Source organism: Lineus longissimus, chromosome 4 (genome assembly GCF_910592395.1).
Source record: "Lineus longissimus chromosome 4, tnLinLong1.2, whole genome shotgun sequence".
Classification (NCBI taxonomy): domain Eukaryota; kingdom Metazoa; phylum Nemertea; class Pilidiophora; order Heteronemertea; family Lineidae; genus Lineus; species Lineus longissimus.
The window spans coordinates 8,295,518-8,319,865 of record NC_088311.1 but is presented as its reverse complement, the minus strand read 5'-3'; the positions used below and the strand labels follow the sequence as shown (position 1 = coordinate 8,319,865).

Here is a 24,348-nt window from a genome sequence, read left to right as displayed (position 1 = left end):
CATAATTTGCCTGGGCTGCACATGTGTCTCTCGGAAGCCGGGTGTGTTGGAGGTAGAGAGTCACTAAGGAAAGACTACATTCCTGACATTGTACTAGTATAAGCCGGACATTTTGGAGACACATATCAGGATATCGTTCACCATCTTTTCCCACATTTTTCTCACGAGTCCGTTTGGAAGGAGAATTAAAATACCCCTGTTTCACACTATAGGTAAGGTAACATCGATATTAATGTGCTCATCACTTTATCACTAACTATAAATAGGTAAGATAACATCGATATCAATATATCATCTCATCAGTGCTCATCACTTTTTATTCCGATGCGAGTGCGGTGTTTTAAAGAGGAGGCTATTTAGTTGATTCGTAGACAGTATATATATGATTTCTAGTTTATCATATCATCAGACCAGTTGGGGATATTATAGTGACACTATAGTAATTAGTTAAGCATGACATGTTTAGGGGGGAACTTGTTAGTTTTGCCAAATGTTAGTTTGCCCCCCCCCTCCCATTAACTGCAACCACGTCATCATTTCTTTCAGTCTAGTTCAATTTTTATTTCTTAAGTATTGTTAAGTATTAGTAACTCTGCAGAGGGATTATCTCAAAAGTGCCATTTTGGTCATTTGAGGGAGGGGGTTCAAGTAGAGATAAAAAAATGGAGTTTGGAGTTAAACAAGAAACTTTCGGGGGGGGGGGGGGGGCACCAATAGGCATAGGGTTGGATTCATAAGGGCTGGACTTCATTGATTTGTGTAAGCCAGCAAATCTGGTGTTTACTTTAGATAGTGATGATTACTAATGCAATGTATGTTCACATGCCCTCTGTGCAAAACAAAAATTGGCACAGGTGGTGCCAGATGATGCCAGACATATGGTTCAACTATACACGTATGGCCAATTTGTATAACAAGTTGATAATTATAAAGAGACCCTAGACTTACACTTCATGCCCAACGCAGTCTGGCAAAACAAACAAACAACCCCCCCCCCCTCGCTGACTTTATACAACCCCTTTTCAACCACCTGGGACAGTTTTCTGTAATCCACCTCAGCCTCTTTGTAAGTAGGGTAGTTGTAAAACAAGAAACACAGAAACGAAACAGAAACACAGAAACACAGAAACGAAACGCAGAAACCAGTCTTGTGGCGAATTCTGGTCTGCAAACTCCATCTTGTTGCCATGGTTGTGGCCGCGAACGCGGGTGTAACTAAAATCGGTATTCAGTCGGAATGGAAGGAGGAATGCTCATTTCCCAATACCCCTTTTAGCCTCATCAACGTGTGCGCAGATTGGCAGCATCCGGCCTTGATCGTGCCAATACACTACATGTATGTACTACACGGCGTAAATAGAAAATAGTCCTTCGAATAGCGAGTCCTGTTCTTTTGTACATTCCATGGCCTGTGCACGACACTAGGCTGAACTTCCCTACTGCAACCTCATTAACATAAACATATATTTAAAGGGACTATTTAAAGGCAGCAGCTGGGCAGGCAAGATTGAGTTACTCCAAGTCCAAGTCTAGTGCCCGCCCCCGCCCCCCCCACTTTACTCTATTCTAGTCGCCAAAATTGGTCTCTCACGTCTCACATAACGTCGAAATGATTCACCCATGTACTGGTACCGTACCTTGCATTTAGTGCTGCATCAGACGGGATTTGTAGGATGATCCTGGTACTTCATGTAAATTGAACACTACAAGGCAAGATGTTGCACTGCACCTTCATTTAAAATAACATGCTGTAGGAATCGAATCGAACCTACCAAAGTACTACACCACCACCTCAAAAGACTTCACATATCGTGCCGCCCCCTCCCCCCACCCCCCCCCCCCCCCAAAGTTGCTCCATGTATCCCCTCAACAACTCTATTGCATTCCGGCTGGCCGCAACCCACCAACCTCAGATTTTACTTTTAAACGACAATAACAACGGATTGGGCAAGGAAAGTATCGGCGTGCCGCTTGATTCCAACCTTTTTGAAAACCCGTTTGATTTTCGTTTCTGCGTTTCGTTTCTGCGTTTCTGTGTTTCTGTTTCGTTTCTGTGTTTCTTGTTTTACAACTACCCTTGTAAGTATGACCAAGATTAATCCTGTCATTTCGCCAGCTATCAATGAAGGTACCTGACTGTAATGCCCAACTAATTGCATTTTCAATCTTCAAAGGGAAAGGTCATAGGGTGTTGTTACATGTATGGTGATGGCTTTTGGGAATCTGGCGACAAAATAAAGGATCGATACTGTTATTACCAGGGAGCTAAAATGGAGACTATGGGTAGGAGGGTAAGCCAGTTGGGCTAGATTAACTTTCACGAAGTCATTGATAGGTGTCTTTCTACTATCTCACATGGGAATATTCTCTTTTTTTCAGGACTATTCTTATTACTGTGTCTAACCTGACTCAGCTAATTCCTTTATTTAGGTCACATGAAGACCACAAAAGTACCCTCTAGGTCCTGCCAATCTAGTCTCCTGTCTGAAGTAACATGACCGTGTTAGTGTGTCTCAGGAGAATCCCTACTGAGAGCAGATATATAACAAGAGGCACGAGCGTCTTCTTCTCAGCTGATCATTGATTGCAAGTTATCTGCACTTTTACAATTGGTATTTCACAATTGTGTGGGACCTAAAAGTGGCATTGAATGTAATTTGAGCATGCCACACATGTTGCCTGCTGATACTTTGAAATCATGTACTCCTAGAGTGGTTAACTGATTTAATTTGGTGAGAGAAATAATGACATAATGCTGTGACGAATTCACATTAAAAAAAATCTACAGCTGGAGAGCGATGCATAATAGGCCTATCAGTCACATTTGTTGAGCAATTATGCACTAGCACATGTAAACATTCTATTCAGCTGTTCCAATTGATTACGTGCCATTACATGCTTTCTGATTTGCCTTTCCTTGAGCAAATTTGCAATACGATTTTAAAGCGAACTGGAACCGCCAAGCCAGTTCGTATGATCTCGTTTTCATTTCCCGCGTATCGGGTGATCAGAGCGAGGCATGAATGAAACATGGCGCCTAGCTGTCAATCATTCAGTGACGTCACTACTATGGAATTTACTACGAAAATTCATGAATGAAAGATCGCATGACTCACGTGATTCTCACATGATTCTCACATGATTCTCACATGATTCTCAATAATAACAAATTGAACTGCGCATGCTCGGGCACTGGGGGCGGAGCTACAAATCTGAACTCGACTTTCTCGGGCGGTGAAAGTCGAAAAGTTGAATAAATCGCTCGGCGGTTCCAGTTCGCTTTAATGTCTGCATTCAGACATTTTTGGCCATCAAAATATTTCTTTGATTTTGTTCCTCATGATAGCCAATGCATGTTTAAAGGGGTATGCAACTGTAATTACTGGTGGTCAAGGAAAATAGAAATGCAGTTATACACAAAGCCATACTTTTCTATGCTGTCAGATTTTTTCATCAGTTTTCTTCACCTGTTTCTGATGAGAAATGTTCACAAACATTTTATCAATATTATTGAATTATTCTTGAGAGTGTGTACTGTGATGCCAGCATGGCAGCGATACAATTCAAGGACACTCAAGTTTTACTTAATAGTATACGTGTTCAACCAGATGTGCACTTAATTCCCTCCCATTCATAGAAAACGTTTCATTGTGTGTTCTTTTTGGCAAAGCCTAGAAAGTTCTGGAACGACCAGCACTGTTTCTGAAATGAGGTAGGGCCGCCGATGTTAATCTTTAAATCATGTGTTTCCCCACTTCCAAACACCTTCTTGGTCTTATGACAATGGTTCGCTTTCCAGAGGGTTAAGACTATTAAGAGGATATGGAACAGTAAATTTTTACCCCGAGTTGTCATTTCTGTTGTTACATTTGTCACAAATCCTGTCTGGCTTGGTAATCTTTCTACCCAATAAACCTTTTGAGACCAATTTGTGACCATCCTGGGTGGATGGTGAGTGGTCATTATCTTCCTAATTGTGAGGGAGTTAACAGCTATGATCTAAAAAGATATTTTCATAAATAAGGATTAAAAAAATATTGGTCAAGTTAAAACTGGCATGCTTTTGTCATTATTCGCTTCCTTCTGTGTACACATTGTACTCTTTTGAAAATGTTGATGGGATCCTCCCTGAGGTAATATCCTCAATTAATAGATTGTTAAATGTTCAGTTCTGAGATGAACTGCAATGACCTTGACAAGATCAGCTGACAGACAGTAGGCCTCTATGACTGGTTTAGGCATGCAGTTCAAATTAAGACCATGTCGTGAATAAATAACCGGAAGATCTGTGCATGGCCAGACAAAATTGTTCATTAAAAATCTTTAATGGTCACATGTCTTAATACAAGTGCATTTGCAGAGTAATGAGACAGCTATTAAAGTACATTTTACAAAGGTTAAGCCCCAGGAACCAAGAAACTTCCTATGTTTGGGAATTCAAAACCAGAGGAGCAACCACTTATTATATTTAATCATGTTTTACAGTAACCCTCATAACAGACACTATCTTGTCACCAATTCTGTCCAAATAGTACAGTTCCTCATCCATTTAAACTTACCTCTGTATCACCCGTCTGCCCCCCAAACCATGCATTTATAGCAGCCCTACTTTTCCCTTAGAAATGTTGTATATTCAACAATGTCTTCCCTGTCTAGCGTCTTTTACTCTGGCATGAGATATATAATATGGTAATATGGATGGTATAAAAAATGGATAGGAAAGCGACTTGCTTTATGAATTTCTGATGGCATGTTATGTCTGCTTCAAATGGCATGCCCAATATCTTAATTCCTCTTTGCGCTCACCGATGCTGCGTCATCCGTGTCCACTCTACCACATTTGGCGCTTCTGCTTTTACCCTGACATGAGATATCGTCATGGATGGATCTTCTCTCTGTGGCAAATGCCATCTTGGTGACAGCTATCTCATCATTCATATGCTTGTGGAGAATATGCTGCGTCCTCTTAAATTTCCAATCAATATTTCATTCACGATCAACGGGAACTTAATGTTGCCCAGCAAACAGAATAAGGACCACCTAGTATAAGAAATGTCATGACAAATAGAGCGGATGCAGAATTCATATAGCAAGTAATCTGTATTTTCATCATCTGTTTGCATGGATGGAGTGGCCTGTCATTTGAGTATCATGTAGATGTTAGCTTTGGTATTTGCCCAGTGCAATGGCGAAAAGATGAAAAAGACAGAATCAAGTCAAGACATTGGAGAAATGTATGCAGCTTGAAAGTGCCTGCTCTTCGTGTTTGCAATCCAACCAAGTTGTTAAAGGGGTACACCTTTGTGTTTAATGTATTTACTGGTGGCTTTGATCAGCAGCTAGGTACTTGTCTCATTGAAGAACCTGCCAGGAGAAGGTCAAATCATCATTTGTAACTCCCTTTCAGTCTAGTTAGAGAAATTGATCTTGTTTGGTGTGACCTATCAAACGCCTTTGTTTCCACCCCCTTGTTTGCAAATTTCATTATTTCTATTGACCGAGTCTGCCTTTGTTTTGAATTGATCCCGAGCTGAAAATGTCAAGCTACCGACATTGATTTCCTTTGAATACTGGATAAAGTTCCTATCATGGTTCATATGTCCTGCTGAAATACCGGAGCACTGTTGCTTACTAGTTTTAACCAGTAAGCAAAGCAACAATGCTCCGGTATCATCAATCTTCTCTGTTGGTTGATTCAGCAAGCTCTTGTCTGCAAAATGCCTTGTACTGCTAAATCTGAAACGACAGATTCTTTTCCCTGGAGGTCTGATGTTTGTGGTGACAGTGAGCTAAACTGCACACTATTCTAGTGTCATTGATCCTTGAGCTACTGTTTTTGGGGGCAGTAAAAAATGTGTGCATCTTTTTTCCTTGGGAACCTCCTGTGATGAGTTTCTGTTCCGAAAGGTGATCGCTGAATGTTGATACAGTGGAACCTCCCTTAGCGGACACCTCTCTATCAAGGACAACTTCTCTACAAAGAACACCAGTTTTGGTCCCGAATGGGTTGTTTCCAATTCAATATGACCTCTCTAATCAGGACACCTCCTAAGGACAGCACTTTTCAGTCCCAAGAGTGTCCTTAAAAGAAAGGTTCTACTGTTATCAAAAACCGATCAAATCGTGTGGTAATTTGCTCAAGGTGAAATTCTCCACTGATCCTTATAATTGAATGGAATAATCTGCTTAGGCGTATAAGTCCCCATGGCATCACCACATTTATAGACGGGCATCAAAGGAATCTCGCATTTCTGTAATGCAGTATCAGTTAATAGATGAACACCACTTTCCGTGCAGATTCTCGATTGCTAGAGAAGTAAGCCGCTTCATTCGTATTGATCTCGGCTGTTTACCAGTCTCGTGCAGTCTCCGGTGAATGTGGAGCTGGCATAGTGAATGTGGAGCAGTCTGCAGCTTTCGGCATCATTCTTGATATCATTCATTCTCCACAATTTGCCTTATTCTGTGATAGATTCCAAGGTAGGCCAATTTGACGATTTTCCAGAGTTTCCTGGTTCCAGTGTAGTGATGTCGCAATGTCAAAGCTATCTTCCCAATGGTTTCATATTGTTTTGATGACACACTGTCTATGCATATGGATTCTGTTGTAAAGTCAATCGTTATGAATATACTAGTAGATATACTTGCTCTATTTCTTGTAGTCGTTTTCTTGGGAAATATGAATAAAATCTAAAATAAGTGCTCTATATTGGGCATTCTGACTCTTGTGCTGCATGATTGTTGAATGCAGCTGTGGCTTGCCGATCTAGGGAGCATTTGGGATCGGATGAGCAACTTGATGTTCATGGCTACTGCATAGCTCATCAAACTGGTTGCTCCCAATATTATATAGATAAAAAGTGTCCTAAAAAAGCAAACTCTGCTTCGACTGATGGTCTGTCACGTCCCCCGTGCCTCTTACTTACAATTGAGAGCTATATTTATCACAATCAATTAAGCTTCTTATGGCGTCGAGCTTTTTTTCGATGCCCGTGCACTGTAGCCGAATCGCCAAATCGACTTGTAAAGCGCTTTTCCCAGAAATTGTGGCAAAAGCCTTAAAATCGAAAGCTATCTCCTATAAGTGGAGTATTAGGTTTTGTTGGCCATCTTTCCATGTATCTCTGGACCAGTAGAGATGCTGGAGGGTGATCACTATGAAGAAGATTCTATGAAAAGAGTCCTGATTACTCTCTAAACTGGTTGGTTGCAGTTTTAGATCAAAAAGGCGTCAATGATAATTACAGCTCTGTCGTACCGAAAGTGAAGTTGTTTTCTCTCTCGCCTCGATCCTAGTGCGCTGCTATTTATATCGCAATCAATGAAGCATCTTATGGTGTTTTTTTTTTCCCGAAGCCAGTGCACCAGCCAAATCGCTACATTGACTACCTCCATATGGAAGCGTTATTCACAGTAACTGCGGCAAAGCACTTAAAACCCCGATGCAATCTCGGATAAGTGGAATGTTGCCAAGGTTTTTGCAGGGCATCTCTCTACATGTATATACATCGCAGGATCAATGGACTGCTGGAGGCTGGCAGTGGATTGCCTTATTCTCATTTGAGGCTATCAGATAATATGCCCGCCAGATCTTTGATTTGCATCTAGGGGTGGATGAAGGTTAAAGATCACCCTACTTATTGTGTCACCAGAAACTAATTTGGGAGCCTGTCTTCTTTGGTTTGGTCCCAAAGTGTCATCTGATGATCCAGTTGCAAGGGCGGAGGTCTATTTATAGAATAATTAGACCTCCCCATCAGAGCGCACTGATTGAGGTTATGATAATGTTGATGGAAGAGGGTGATATTCCAATCATTGAGACGTTTTAGGGTTCTTTTATGAATTATATCATTTTACATATGAAGCTCGATCATATCTGTAGTGTATCTCTAAGTTGGAAGGGGAAAGGCTCTTGATTGTTTTTATTTCAACCCAGTTGTCTACATTTGAGTGTGTAGTGAGAGGGACCAGGGGTTCGTTATTGAAGATATTTGAAGACCATTTATTTTAAAGCAGCAAGATGACGAATAAATTATATTTCACCACCAAATTTAAAGGGAACTGAAACCGCCAAGCCAGTTCGTATGACCTCGTTTTCATTTCCCGCGTATCGGGCGATCAGAACGAGGCATGAATGAAACATGGCGCCTAGCTGTCAATCATTGAGTGACGTCACTACTATGGAATTTACTACGAAACTCATGAATGAAAGATTGCATGACTCACGTGATTCTCACATGATTCTCAATAATAACAAATAGAACTGCGAATGCTCGGGCACTGGGGGCGGAGCTACAAATCTGAACTCGAATGGGAAGTTGGAAGTTGGACTTTCTCGGGCGGTGAAAGTCGAAAAGTTGAATAAATCGCTCGGCGGTTCCAGTTCCCTTCAAGTGTGCTTAGATGAAACAACTAAGAACAAATCTGAAGATAATTTGTCGATGATCCAATCAGTTTCTACTGTTCCTGGTGAGCACTATGTCTCCAAGACATTTCAAATTCTGTTCATGAAATTTGATTTGAATTGTTAAAGATCCTCTTGGTTTCTCATTGAGTTTTGAAAAGCGAATTTACAGGCGTGAATTAATAGTTAGTGGCATTTCCAGACAAGAGCAGATCACTTGGGTATTGCCAGGAAGTAGTTTCTTCCTGTCTATGTTGACAAGCATTCCGCTGACACAGAATCGCTGAATTATGGGATATAGTTGAGATATTGTCTTAAGATGACTATTTTAACCCCCCGAATAACACCTAACTCTTCACTGAGGTATCAATAATTTTGTTGTACCTTTCACCCATTTAAAAAGTGCGGTTATAGAGATAATATATATACCATTGAACTTTGTTCTGTCAGGAATTGCTTCTTTTATAGTGGGTTCTATCTTGGTTGTGTACATATGCTTGGGGATAGACCTCTCCCCCATGTGCACACCTTGTACCATCTGGCAACACCCACCCCCCCCCCCACCCCCTGAGAGGGGCATACTTTACGGATGGCCCCCTAAAGGTACTGACTTAAATGCAGTCTCTTTACTCTTTATAACATACAGTCGAATTCACCGTGGCAGACTTTAATTCTATAGGCTTAACAGACTAATGGGGGTGTCTGTGAGGGAAAATCGAAATTATTATATTGTGTGATTGTATGAGTGTTTGCACAGGTGGTTTTGATATCAGTGCGTAGGAGCAGGTGACAGTGCGGATTACCAGTAGTCCATCCCAGTCATAGGCCCCTATATCCAAGTAAAGGTTCAAACTATATGGGCTACACACTACTCACTGACTCTTGATTCAGTGACTTGTGACTATTGTGGACATGCCATATTTCGACTTGCCCCTGGGCCCCTCTTCCCAGCTGTCATTCTGCCTATAAGCCTGCTGTTGTTGCACCCAGGATGTGGCCGCGGCCAGGTGGTGTGGTCATAAATTCACATCAGTGAATTTGCCAATTCTAGTTTAGACATGCCCTTTGCTGTTTCTCTTTACAGGTTTTTGTCCTGGATCTGCTTGTCAACACTGGAGCACTACATGTTATGCGTTAAACTGTGATATCTAAGTCAGTTTTAGTGTAAGTACTGTATATTCCTTTTGGTCAGTGGGGCAAAGATTTCAATAATTGTGGCTACCGAAATAATGTCAGTGTGCAGTAGCAATATGATGTGACTCGGATGATAAGAAATTCATCTTCTGATCCAAAATGGTACCCGTCATTCCTCACTCTGGCTTTGAACTGGTTTGGTGAGAAACTTGTTGACTATGGCCTTGGGACCCTGATGGTTCATGTGACTTCCTATTACACTAATTGAGCTGTTAATCACACAATCAAGACATATTATTATGGCCTTCTGGTCCGGAGGATTGGAGGCAGACTTCAGGGGGCTTATTTGAAATGCTACCATATTCAAAGCTGGTGGCTGTACATTTTATATCCTGGGGCTGTTAAAAGAGGCCCAAAACAACAGTATTTTATTCTCTTTTTCAGCTTTCAATTGTTTTTAGTCCTTTTTTCCCTGTCACGGCTGTACAAAGATGGCAGCATTGATTGACAAAATCACAACAGGTTATAATGGCCTCATGGAGCATAGAGGTAAGAAACTTTGACCTATTTCATCAAAATGACTCTTTTATTTCATTTAAATGACAAAGATGATCTGGTTTTAGGTCGCTTTCTGTCAGATGTGTTGGTCTAATCAATCCCTAAACCATTGGTCGATTCAGGTATCTTCACGCACTTGGTGTAATGAAAAAACTGAGCAAAGGCAGAGGGCATATCTTTCGATCTGCTTAAAGAATGCCTTGCAACATATGCAATGCACTCGCCCACATTTAGAAATAAATATTGTATTTCTCACTACATGATGTTCGTCAGCTTCCGTCCTTAACCAAGTCACTGGTTTCGTATAAATAGCTTTACAATGAAATAATGCGATATTCATCCCCACCATAATCGATCTTGGTTATTTGATTTGGCTATCATGATATTGAGTACGGAAGCCATGCAGTGAGTTACCCCGACTAGCTATCGATCACTTTCCTTTGACGCCTCGCGAGGTACTTCAGAAAAGTCGACTAAAAAAGTTCTGCCATGAGCAGGGGATTCTTCAGTAGATTTGGAGTAGTTGGAGCGAGGCTACTGCAATTACTCTTGATCATGCAAGTTGATTATAACTGAAACAATGTGACATACTATAGTTTTACTGAGTTAAGACCAGTTCTGAATATCAAATTCAAGCTAAATATTATTCACATCTGGCGTTTCGATACCTTTCACCAGCTTTAGTGTTACACAATAGGTTGGGGACACCAAGTTGTTCAATTACCATTTCAAACTGTTCCGGCTTGGCCTCGTTTTGATTAAGATTTGAAAACGTTGTCTTCAAAGGTTAATACATGTATTCATAACAGCTCAGAGCAGAATTTTGTTTCAAGGCCAAATAAGTATCATAATCAAGCCTTGTACTTGTTTTTCTTGATTATAATGTAACAAGCAATATCATGATATGCTGACAAAAGAATCGATATACCTGACCTGATAAATTGATAATATGTGAAACCATTACAAAACAATGTCTGATCGATATTGGTTACCACCCATGTTGGGGAAAAAGTCATAACCTCAGGGTGTCTTGAAGCTTCCATCCTCTGAACGATGGGGACCCTCTCCCGAGGCAGTAGAAGTTGCTTTGGACATTCTCATGCAATCCCCACTCAACACAGGTGCTGGGACCTTCTTTCCACCCAAGTGCTAGAGGCCTTCTCGCCACACAACACAAGTGCTGGGGCCTTCTTTCCACCCAAGTGCTAGAGGCCTTCTCGCCACACAACATAAGTGCTGGGGCCTTCTTTCTACCCAGGTGCTAGAGGCCTTCTCGCCACACAACACAAGTGCTGGGGCCTTCTTTCCACCCAAGTGCTAGAGGCCTTCTCGCCACACAACACAAGTGCTGGGGCCTTCTTTCCACCCAAGTGCTAGAGGCCTTCTCGCCACACAACACAAGTGCTGGTGCCTTCTTTCTACCCAAGTGCTAGAGGCCTTCTCGCCACACAACACAAGTGCTGGGGCCTTCTTTCCACCCAAGTGCTAGAGGCCTTCTCGCCACACAACATAAGTGCTGGGGCCTTCTTTCCACCCATTGCCAGATAGGCCTTCTCGCCACATAACACAGGTGCTGGGGCCTTCTTTCCACCCATTGCTAGATAGGCCTTCTCGCCACACAACACAGGTGCTGGGGCCTTCTTTCCACCCATTGCTAGATAGGCCTTCTCGCCACACAACACAGGTGCTGGGGCCTTCTTTCCACCCATTGCTAGATAGGCCTTCTCGCCACACAACACAGGTGCTGGGGCCTTCTTTCCGCCCATTGCTAGATAGGCCTTCTCGCCACACGACACAGGTGCTGGGGCCTTCTTTCCACCCATTGCTAGATAGGCCTTCTCGCCACACAACACAGGTGCTGGGGCCTTCTTTCCACCCATTGCTAGATAGGCCTTCTCGCCACACAACACAGGTGCTGGGGCCTTCTTTCCACCCATTGCCAGATAGGCCTTCTCGCCACACAACACAAGTGCTGGGGCCTTTTCACACACTTGTTCTTAGGTTTGTTAAACCATCTTTGATATTTGATGTGGAAATATTTAATATGTCGCTGGTAATTGACCAGTCAACGTCATTATTGTTTATTTCTAAACCTGGCGAGACAGCCCTATCATGCCAGGATTGTTCTAATTGAGCTGTGGCACACTATAATACCAAAGCTATGAAAATGGATTTCCACTCCTATTGTGCAAACTGTGAGATTCATTTGCGTGCTGATTTACACTCAGTACAAATCAATTACCTGTTGCATGGATGTCCAATACTACCATGTAAGGCCAGGCTAATTATGGAAAACTTAGTAAGCTAACATTGAGTAGAAACTGATAAATCTCAATTGTGTCGTGTCGTGATCTTTGCTTGCAGGAGAGGTGAATAATCCGTGCCTTAACCAAGTAAGGGTATAAACGCTGTTACTTCAGGTATTGCTGAGGGCACATCTAGGCACCTATAAAAGGAGACTAACTGCTAGTTTGTCTGATACCAAGTCCTTGATCGCCATTATATGAGCACACCATAGCTGTGTCTCATAGTGTATCAGCCAATGCATTAATTTAATTATGCATGAATAATCTACCTGGATGAGTCTGCCAGCGATTTCCTGCCTTTAAACATGATGTGCATTAATTTTATGGATCTAGTTTCAAATATGACAACATCATGATATCATTAATTTTCATTATACATGTTATATGACCTAATCATCATGTCAGTTGTCAGTGTTAAATTATATCTATAGGTTTCATTAAAGGAGGAGTCCCAAAAGAGTTTTGAATGGCCCAGTTGAAATCCACAGGTTGGATAAGGTTTCATTGATAAATCTTTTGCTAATTGTGGTGCACTTAAAACTGCCATCATTCAAGCTGAAGGATTTTGGCTGGATTACATTATCCAGCTACAGGAAATGAAATGTATAAATGAGGCGATTGCTTAACTAATGTTATTTACCATGACTACCTGGTCAAAATATGGAGGTTTTTTAATACATTTCCTACTGGTAACAGTTACAGTAATACATTCACATTTCACAATTATTTATCTTGCCCAATCTTCCTGATAAATATCAGATAAAGATCATTGATTTGTACTCAACAGCTGAGTCAATGACTGTTGATAAAATATGTTTCTACGCATCCTCTTCCTATAATTGTCCTCATTCCATACACTAGAGCAGTTTCCTCCACAATGGCCGCAATTATCCATCCAGAAAGCCTCGCCCAACTCCTGAGTGCGTTGAATAATCGCCCATTTATATTCCTTGCGTGTTCTCTCACCATGCACTTACATATTACAAAATGACAGTTATCAATTTGGCTTTTTTATTCGGTTGTTTAAGTCTAGTCGTGATGAGTGCACTACATTACCATGTGATAGAAACCATTGTTGTGTTGACCATAGTTGTTGGTATGTTTGTGAAAAATGATTTTATAGCATGTGAAGGGTCACAAATATCCTCATGTTATATCAATATTTGTGTCCATAAATTCTTATTGTTTCAATCTTGTGGTTTCAGATCAACGGACAACAAACTGGTTCTTGTTGGGGTCGCCCTGGCCAAACCTGTTGCTAGTGGCGACATACATCTTCATCAGTACAAAGGGTGGTCCATGGTTTATGAAGAATCGAGAACCATATGATATACGCAAGATAATGGTAGCCTATAACTTGTTCATGGTATATTTGTCATCGTATATGGTATATGAGGTAAGATACATGTATGTTATTATTTTTAATATATATTTTGTGGAGAAAGTTGTCTTATTATTCAATTATTTGTTCGTCAAATTTGAGTAAGTAGAATTCGAAGCTATTGCATGTGAAATGCTGCTGAATGAAATTGGCAGCCAACAAAGAGAGAGCAGTTTTTGACAAATAGTATGATTACGATATACACAATATAGTTGTGTACTCAATAAACAAACATTCGTGTGACCTGTGACATATGTCTCCTGAATTATGACTTGTAGCAACGTGAATTGTCTGTGGGAGGAGTTACAATTGTGATATCTAAAAGTACCAATTGTGTCAAGATCATTTGTATGAATGAAATTCAGTTAAAACTGTGATATCTTAAAGTACCAATTGTGTCAACATCATTTGTATAAATGAAATTCAGTTACAATGTGATATCTCAAAGTACCAATTGTGTCAAGATCATTTGTATGAATGAAATTCAGTTACAATCGTGATATCTCAAAGAATCAATTGTGTCAAGATCATTTGTATGAATGAAATTCAGTTAAAACTGTGATATCTTAAAGTACCAATTGTGTCAACATCATTTGTATAAATGAAATTCAGTTACAATTGTGATATCTCAAAGTACCAATTGTGTCAAGATCATTTGTATGAATGAAATTCAGTTACAATTGTGATATCTCAAAGAACCAATTATGTCAAGATCATTTGTATGAATGAAATTCAGAGTTACAATTGTGATATCTAAAAGTACCAATTGTGTCAAGATCATTTGTATGAATGAAATTCAGTTAAAACTGTGATATCTCAAAGAACCAATTATGTCAAGATCATTTGTATGAATGAAATTCAGTTAAAACTGTGATATCTCAAAGTACCAATTGTGTCAACATCATTTGTATAAATGAAATTCAGTTACAATTGTGATATCTCAAAGTACCAATTGTGTCAAGATCATTTGTATAAATGAAATTCAGTACATGTGTACGCAATGTGAATTTCGCAGGGGTAGTTATGCAGAGAATTGTATTCCCCAGTGCAGTATTCGACTTTCAGGATCTCAAGCAATAAGTGACAGATACATGTAATTCATCAACTGGAATAGTTTGTTTCATGTAAAGTATCAGTGCATTGGGAATTCATTTCCTGCAGATCCAACATTTTTTTTTAAAGTCTCACTATGATAACAGATGAGCTGTCAGTATGTTTGTGCTGACATATTGGAAATTGCTGAATTATTGTGTCGCGCTTTAATCCACCTGCTTCGTATGCGGCATGTAATCAAAAGGTGATTGATGAGTGATGGTGGCAGTGTGTCTTTAATGTTCTTTGCATCTAGGATTATCTTTGGAGCATCGGTTGAAAATTTGAAAAAAAGTGGTGTGGAGATAGGAAAACAGGCCCTTCACAAGCTTTTAGGTCATAGGGGGCAAATACCTCTTTCCTCCTCCACCAGTATGAAATTCGACCAAAATCTGTGCATCTGAAAACGCTTTTTTTGTAGGACATTTGACATGTACACACCGTCCGCCTCCCTTTGACTATGGCCCTGGCAATGTATGAGAAAAGAATTAACAGGACAGGACAGACATTGATAAGGACAATTCAGTATGGCAGGTTACTTTGAGATTCTTTTGATTCAAGGGATGTTTTTATCTCCAAGTCAGACTAGCCACCTGGAGACCACCTAGCTCCTGCCTGTATAGTCCCCCTTTAAACTTGTATGAGTATCTAGACCGTTATGAGGTCATGGTGATGATAGATTCTCATTAAAGCATGTTGCCTTTTTGAAGAGCAGTTAGTGTGATGGATTATCATGACTGTTGGCCAAATTCAAATCCCTACTCGATCCATCCTATTTCATCAGTCTCTTCAACCCCCTCAGTGCCAGGAATTTCTTGTCATTGTCGAATCTTTTGGCCCCAATGAACAAGGTCGAGGTTGCAGTTTTGTTGGTGAGGATGATGTCACTTGAGGCTCCATCCACTGTTGCATGAATGCCCCAGTTCATTAATACTGTGTCATTTATTGCCAAGGATGCAGACATTGGATCAATACATGTGTCTGAGACCTGGTGGTACAGTGCTGACATCAGTGTAGTGGTATAACTTGTGGTACAAGTCAGTCTCTCTTCCCCTGTGCCATGACTACGCTCCATGAACATAGGTTTTATTCAAAGAGGTAGATGCCAAAATGTGTTTCTTTAGAGCATAAAAATGCACCTTCCTGAAGTCCAGAAAGCTTTCAGCTGCCGCTGCTTCTTTTGAACTCTTGCAATCCCAAGATGAAAATACAGTACTGATCCAGTTCAGGTCATCTCGACGCAACGTGGGTCAACATTCACGAATTGATATTGACTTTTTTCATTAAGGAAGTGAGATCAAGATTGACGATGCGGCAGCAGACCATCTCGATCCATTGAGGGTCAACATTTACAAATCCGTCAACTTATTTCATTATTTGGAAGTGAGATTAAGAGGAAAATGCGACCTGAGATCGTGAGGAGACTGATATTTCAAGATGGAGCATGTATTTGTCATATCATGACAACCCATATACCTACTTGAATATGGGGTTCCTTCTACTGTCGTGCATTCCAATAATCAGTGCTTTCCTGCAGTGTTGTCAGGCAAGTGTTGAAATATTGTCAGAACACCCGCACAAGCTAAATATGAAAAATCACTTATACTTTCAAATGCAACCAGAGATCTCTTATAATAGTTCAAGATGGTACAGGTGTTCGTCATTGAACATGACATTCCAGCGCTTATTTGAATATGGGGTTCCATCTTCTATCATCACACATTCTAATATATCAGTCTTATACAGCGTTGTCAGGCAAGTGTGGGAATAATGTCAGTACGCCTGCACTAGCGAAAAAATCAATTACTTTCGTCGTTTTAGAAGTCTACCACTCCTCTGTGGCAGTGTTTAATGGATTTCATCTTTCTAACTGTACTTGGCATCGAGTTGTTCAAACATCTGGTTGAGCTTTGATCAATGACACACAAGATTCTACTGTTGTAAAATACATTTTAGTATCACTGTTGACAGCGTTTTTAAATGCACTGTGCCTCATTTTGACGGCAGCAGTTTATGGTTTGGCAACCTTGGTTTGGTGCAACGAAGTTGGCTCTCGTGGCGAACTCAGAAGTACGCAACTAAAACTTGTGCATGGTCAGGCTCAGTTGAATTCCCAAAAGAGACAACCTCGCATATAGTTGCATCTACTGTAGCAGTCAGATGCTGCCTATAATAGTATAAAATCAATTGCGAATAGATACTGGGGGCAGCCATAATTAACCAATATTACAAAATATGAAGAGCCACTTGTATAATGCTGCTGGAACTGGCCAATACCATCTGCTCTGGCTCGTGTTTGCTTTTGGTACACAAGTCTGGATGATGATTGAAATCGGATGAGGGTGATTGGAGTGTTGTGGGCAGATCTTGTATTAGCTTATCAGTCATGTTGTCTCGGTCTGAACCCTTACCTCTTACTGTGCATATCATCATCATCACCATTATCTTCTTTGGATACCAGAACCTATATAATCATCAACACTATTGTTTAAGATTTAAAGAAATCATGATTGCCAACCAGCAAAATCTGCACTTGGTCTTTAAGGAACGCTCGGATGTTGTCAGCAAGTCGATGCTAATCAAGACCACAGCACTAATTATGACCGCTCAAGTTGCGGCGACATTTCGGATTAGTAGCTGTCAGTATGGCTTTGCCACGCATGTCAATTAGCCGGCTGTGGAGGATATTCTGCGTTGCCCGGCGGCACCTTAGATGTGCTGAGCAGAGAAAGCTATAGCGCACCAACCATAAAGTCGTGTTTGTCTTGTAGAGCTAGACTGTAATAGTGGTGGTACCACAAATCAAAGGTTTTGTCGTCATTGTATTTTTTCCACATTTCACAAATAAGCCAGATTCGCAAGAATGAAAATCTTGAAAGAAATGGCTTTTTATTGGAAAAAAATCTGAACGAAATTAGCAGTCTACCAAAATATAAATTGCGACTATTTTGATTTCCAGAATTTTTGTGAGTTGCAAAAATAAAGTGGCACCTATACGTGCAATTTCACACTGGATGGGTAGCGCCAATGACGCGATTTATGGGGTGTCATTTGTGATTTGGACTGTATTCTGCCACCCTTTGTCTCCACACAGTTTCATCCCTCATCGTTTCAGTTTCTATTCGCTGGCTGGTTAGATGGTTATACGTTAGGATGTCAACTGGTAGATTATTCTGACGCCCCTCAAGCAGTGCGGGTAAGTAGCCATTCTTGTTGCCGAGTTTTGGAATGAGCATTAAAGGGACAGTGAGCCGGCAAATATATGATATTGTTCAAGTGCATTTTTACGTTTTTTTGTAAACTGATCCAAATACAGCTATGTAATCATATGACTTTTATGATGAATCATTGAGTGTAGTTTGGGTTGTGTAATCATTGATTTTGACAACACATCAACAATGAAATACAGATGCTCAAATTGATTTTGTGAGCAGATGTTGGATTTGTCGTTCTCATTCATTCGTTGAGGCTGAATAATGGTGACATGAACCTGTTACCAACTTCAAGGGGCGGCGCCATAGTCGATATCATCATCTGTTAACCGTATATTTAACAATAATTGTATAGTAACAGGTTTTGCCAGCTGCAATAGCCACTTATTATCTGTCAACACTGTATAACAATTGAAAAGGAACAGGTTTTGACCAATAATACTGTAAAATCATTTCTACTAGGTCAGTGATCTGGTAAATGACTGGCATGCAAATCTACAACCACTGACCCACAAGAAAGGATTTTATGGATGTGTTATTTTGATGATTTGTATGATATTGAGTGGCATTTATATAATAACCCTCAATGCTTTCCTGTTGTCTCCACCAGCCTTCTTTATTTCCCCTTTAACAGCAACTGCTGCTATAACAGTCATTTTAGCTTCATATAAGATTAATCTGATCTATGAAGTAAATATCATAGCCGTTTGAAGTCAGATAATGGTAGCCTAATGCTACATGAAGGCCAGAGTAGTATAGCAGGCTGTTGGTACATCAGTTATCACTGACGTCTTCCAACAGCCTAGCCTGTTCAACAGTGTAGAAGGCCGGGATATGCAATTTTTCGGGATAAGGCCGGGATATGCAAAGTTATTTTGCAAATCTGAGGACTTTCAGAACATATATCAAAATAAGCCAATGTTAAATATCTAAATGCCATACTATGAAAGTTTTAATATATCGTTTCAGATGGCAAATGTTTCTTGGTGGTTTTATTTTTCTAAGGTTATTGAGCTCCTGGACACAGTAAGTACATGTATCTGTATAAATACACTAGTATTATGAAGTATCTATGACCCTTCTAGGTCTTTCATGGTGCGACTCAATGAATATATTGTGGTTCTGTTTATAGCCCGCACCCTCCACCTGGGAGCAGACTTAAAGGGGTATGGTGTACGTGTGTTTGTATTGAATGGTGAGTCATGAAAATAGAAATGCAGTTAAACACAATGCAGTAGTGCATGGAACTTTGCTGAAACTTGTTCGAAAAGAATTTGATAATAGTCGGTTTGTGGTTACATATATCATGTCTGGGCATCGTTTTGACAGAAAGAACTTTATTGTATGATTAAAACATTATGATGAATACAATTTCTAAGTAATTTTATATTGCTCTCCTCTCATATTGACAGATTTTTTTCATCCTACGCAAGAAGTTTAATCTAGTGACATTCCTACATGTATACCATCACGCCCTTATGCCATGTGTCGAGTGGGCAGGAGTGTCTTTTGCCCCAGGTTAGTCAGCTTTTCCTTCCATTTTAAAGGTTGTGATCAAGATTATTTGAGGTCAGCATCTCAGAATTAAGATAGGCAAAATATCAAAATTGTGAAATATCTGGAGCCCCCTCTTTCCATCAAAATCATTTGTGCTTGTATGAGGAATATATTTATTGCGGAATCAAACATGACCTAGTTCCCTAACTCTGCATGTAGATCACGCAAAGACCCTGTATTTGACCCTTAGCTCCTGCCTATAGTCCCCCTTTAAGGTTATTTTGATTTATCAGATATGCTCAAGGCCATTACCATCCTTGAATTCATTGATTGCTTCTTAACGCCCACAAATCTGAAGGTCAGCATGGGTTATTGCTAAAAACCTGTCTCGCTATCTGTGTACGGGTATGCCTTGCTGCATCATGCACATCACTCTGATTGATATACCTATTGTAAGAGGATAAAGGGTGTGTCACCCTTGAAAATTGTGATGAAGGACCCAGTGTTTGACAGTTTAGCATGATCGATTGGGTTATGATACCGTTAAGAAATGTATCGTGAAATTGAGAGAGAAGCTGGTTGTTGCCAATCATAATACGTCCGTCGAGTCAAAAATGACAGTTCCATCTATCAGATTGGTGAGGAACTGACAGACATTTATGAAATCGGATGCGACTTGAGAATCGTGAAGAAATGTTCTAGTGCAATTGGTTGGGGGACATTTTGTGAAATGTTCAACTCCAAATGGAATCCTTTTACATTCTGGCTAATTCCCTTCTTCATTTGCAATGTCAAGTTTGTTAAACATGTTAAGTACCATCCAGTAATTCAACGATTTGAAGATTTTTTTTGCATCTCTCTTACAGGCGGCTTTGGTACATTCCATGCCCTGTTGAACTGCTCTGTTCACGTCATTATGTACACATATTATGGTCTGGCAGCGATGGGTCCCCATATGCAGAAATACCTCTGGTGGAAGCGCTACATGACAACCATTCAGATAGTAAGTATAATACGGAAAGCTTCCATCCTCGAACATCACTCAATGAGCACCTTTTGTTTTTATCCACTCTGCGGCCTTTAAAGATTATCCTGCCTTTGTCTTATAATGAAATTATTCCTCAGTTAGAAAACCGGTTATGGTAGCTAAATTCGTTCAATTATTTCATTTTTCCTAAAATAGGTCACCACAGACTCATCCTGTTGATTATCATTCATTCATCCGGCTTGCCACTATTCCAGCTGGTTATCATTTGGTCATTGTTGCCTTTTTCGTTTCAGGTTCAGCTGTGTGGCATGGTGATCCATAGCTCCCAAATAATCTTCACAGACTGTCAGTATAGTAAAGTGTTTGGTTATACTATCCTCATTGGAGCGTTTAGTTTTGTGCCTCTCTTCCTAAATTTCTACATCCAAGCGTATTTATCCAAGGCGAAAAAGGAAAAACATGAACGGCTCCATCAAAATGGTAGCGTTGAACAGAATGGGAAGATAGAACATCAAAATGGCACTGTCAAGAATGGAAGTGTTGTTACAAATGGCATCAGTGGGAAGAAGGCAAACGGGAAGATTAACGGAAAGAAACAAAATGGGAAGAAACACAATTAACTTTCTTACATGAATACTAATTGATAAAGATATAACCAGTTGATCAGTTAATGAAGAATATGTTATATGACACTGTCTTGCTCTCGGCTGTTTGTGTACCAGTGCGGTCTTCTCACCTATCTGACCTCAAGATCGGTGCTAAAAGATGGGGTACAGGCCTGGCTCAGTGTGCCGTGCAGATGGCATGACTTAATCCGTGTTGTCCATCCTCGCATACAGACGGCATTGGACTCGTTCTTGTGTTCTAATCTTACCAGTGGCATCTTGCTTGGTGCAGCGTACATTCTTACAAACAAATGGCATCAGGATCATTCTGCGGTGTTCATTCTAAACAGATGGCATCCGGCTTGGTCTGTGGGGTACATTCTTAGAAATGAATTGCATTTAGCTTGTTTTGCAGTGTACGAATTGCATCTAGCTTGGTCTCTCCATCCTTGCAAACATGGCGTCAGGCTTGTTCTGCGGTGTTCGTTCCTACGAACAGATGGCATCTTGGTTGGTCTGCGGTGTTCATCCTTGCATATGGATGGCGTCTGGCTTGGTCTGTCCTTCCTTACTTACAAATGCCATCCGGCTTGGTCTTTAGTATATATTCTATCATACAGATGGCTTTACATATTCTAGGAGTCACACTTAATGGCCTGTAGGAGATAAGGTTGAGAAGATGAGGAACCAGTCTGCAGAGGTGTTATGATTCGGCTTCAGCTTTGTAAATAAGTGCTATGGTGCCAGGTTCTGAACAGTGTGAGTTACTGTTTGGTGTTTTTTTAATGCTGGTGTTATTCTGTCATCAAGTTTGAATACAGTCGGCTATCAGAACACTCATGTTGGTGGCAATGATCAGTTGTGCAGAACTTGGTGGCTCCAGACCTAAGGACTGGTTTTCCAGGCTTATAGGATGGTTCTTACCATAATAGCTGGTGTTGGTTGACCTGCAAATGATATAAAATGTAACTCCCAATGCAGACCTCTCAATATGGATTTGGCTAGTTATTTGGTTGAGAGAGTGTGACTGATTACAAAATGCAGCATTTGTATCTACCTTCAAAAATTACCCAAGATTTGTAACATTTGGCTTTTACTATGAAATAGTAGTAAAGTAGTCCCCTGATAGGTGATCCAAAGATATACTGTGTCACCATGTGAGCCAGTTGAAACACGACATTTAGAAAGTGTTTTGTCCGAGAACACCTCAAAGTAGCCTCATGTTTGTGAGGCGTTTGCATTAAATTGTTAATCATTGAGCACTGAAAGCTTTGAAGATCAAGAACTAAGTGTAAATATTATACAACTGTACATAGAATGATTGTAGCGTAGGTTTTTTAAAACAAAACTGTTGAAGAAATTATTGGTTTGGGGTATAAGCTTTTACTCTTTGAATAGAATAAATTTCAAAGGGGTTCCTTTTAGCTTCTTGGGGCAGCAGATGATGACCAGTCGTTTTCACCTGGCAGTCCCATCAGGTTATATTATCCAGGGCCTGATTATTCAAGGCACTGGTTTTGTCACCAATGTTGGCGTCAATTTGGTGTTAAGTCTAACACCAAGTTATTTGGTGTTAAGTCTAACACCAAGTAACACCAAGTTAGTGACTTGTTTTGAACAACCTGGCCCAGAAATTGGGGTAGAGGGCTTTTATTTTCATTACATATCACTATCTTAGAGAATCAGACTTACATATACCAGCAAATCTAAGATCTCAGTTACTTATATGTTACATGATCAAAGGGTGGGGAATCATTTTTTTCTGTCTTTGCTCTTGTCAGTCACGAGGGTGTCCTTAATGGAGGGTAGGTTCTACGGTACTCGAAGGATTTTTTTGTAGAGGATACTAATAGACTCTGCTTTTGAAGTCCTAACAGAAATTAGGGAAGACTGCTTGTCATGGTTTCTTCAGTATTCATAGACCTTCTGAAGATTTTCACTCAGAAGGTTCATAGACCAAAATCTCTTGATTCTCCCTTTACGTGTAATGTTACTCGGCACTATTTTTATTGATAATTATCATATAATCTAACTATAAATTTGTTATGTCAAGTTAGTTGCCACTGAAAATGTATCTAGATTAGAAATAGCTGTCTTTTGATAATTTGTGGCCGGCATATGCATTTAATATACTCTATGTTTCACCAAGCTAAGACCACTTCATCAGTTGCTATGAATTTGACACGAAAAGGCCATGAAAATGATGCCCAGGCAACCTGGTGACACCCAGTCATTGTAAATCTCAGTCAAATATGCTAAATGGCTTCAAACAACCATGAGCATAATTTGATATCCTTCCAGATATTCACTTGTATATTTAGAAACGGTCTTTGATCATGAAACTAGAGTTAATCAAAAGAGGCAGAAGTTTATTTTTTTGTAGCATAATGATTTGTTTTTATTTTCTTATGGCAAATGCATTTAAAGTGGCAATGATATTTACTTGTGTCTTAGTTTTACTGCTGGTGACACAGCAATGTTGCCAGTATCTTTCATCTAACATTAAGGGGTGGTTTTATAGTAATGGTCTAGTGGGTCTGTTTGGTAATAAGAATAAATAAAATATTCAGCATTTGTTTAGCTCTCCTACGCAATTCACATTTGTGACTCGCTCTACCAAATCTAGGCGCTTGTCGCATCTGAACTTGACAGGTTGATACGGACTTGTTGTTCATTTCCCTATTGTTGACCTTTTGTGAAATCTGTTACAAACACATTTGGTCTCATTCAACAAAAGGTCTACAATAGGGAACTGAACAACAAGTCCGTATCAACCTGTCAAGTTCAGATGCGACAAGCGCCTAGTTTTGGTAGAGCGGGTCACATTTGATTTGACTTGAGAGCGCTCTGCCATATACCCCAGCTTTAGGCCTGTACATTCCTGTTCAAGCTCCCTGTGGTGTACACAGTCCAGCTGCCTCTCGGTGCCAGGACTCATTCATGGCTTTCTCTTCCAGTTAGATGGATGGAGTGAAGCATGTTGGGTTAAGTGCCTTGCTAAAGGGCACAAAGCATTAATCCTTCTGAGTCAAACCCACAGCCTGATGATCATGAACCCGGCACCCTTGCTACTCTGCCAAAATATTCTGGTAGTCTCCACACGACGAGTAGGTGCAGTTAAGGAATCTAATTTGACTAAGTGGATCTACTTTAACTGATTGATGATATCAT

At 40.3% G+C, this 24,348-nt stretch overlaps 1 protein-coding gene across 2 annotated transcripts; it reads left to right on the top strand.

The window, feature by feature from the left end:
• The first annotated feature begins 6 nt into the window (after positions 1 to 6).
• On the top strand, positions 7 to 23,940 carry LOC135485900 (very long chain fatty acid elongase 7-like). 2 transcript variants are annotated; one of them, XM_064768263.1, is made up of 9 exons: positions 7 to 212; positions 9,489 to 9,568; positions 9,983 to 10,087; positions 13,608 to 13,798; positions 17,991 to 18,071; positions 19,057 to 19,113; positions 19,500 to 19,605; positions 20,451 to 20,587; positions 20,866 to 23,940. In XM_064768263.1, the coding sequence occupies exons 3-9, from the start codon at positions 10,030 to 10,032 to the stop codon at positions 21,190 to 21,192; spliced, it is 957 nt and encodes a 318-aa protein (XP_064624333.1). In that variant the 5' UTR covers positions 7 to 212; positions 9,489 to 9,568; positions 9,983 to 10,029; the 3' UTR covers positions 21,193 to 23,940. The 2 variants fall into 2 exon arrangements, with proteins under 2 accessions (XP_064624333.1, XP_064624332.1); XM_064768262.1 differs by lacking the exon at positions 7 to 212 and adding an exon at positions 6,327 to 6,480.
• The last annotated feature ends 408 nt before the right edge of the window (positions 23,941 to 24,348 follow it).

What these genes read in the sequence shown, in the direction of transcription:
- LOC135485900 (XM_064768263.1), top strand. Translation starts at nt 10,030, where the DNA reads ATGGCAGCATTGATTGACAAAATCACAACAGGTTATAATGGCCTCATG. An exon ending in TTATTGAGCTCCTGGACACA is followed by an intron (nt 19,114 to 19,499) that starts GTAAGTACATGT and finishes TCATATTGACAG; the next exon opens with ATTTTTTTCATCCTACGCAA. An exon ending in AGGAGTGTCTTTTGCCCCAG is followed by an intron (nt 19,606 to 20,450) that starts GTTAGTCAGCTT and finishes TCTCTCTTACAG; the next exon opens with GCGGCTTTGGTACATTCCAT.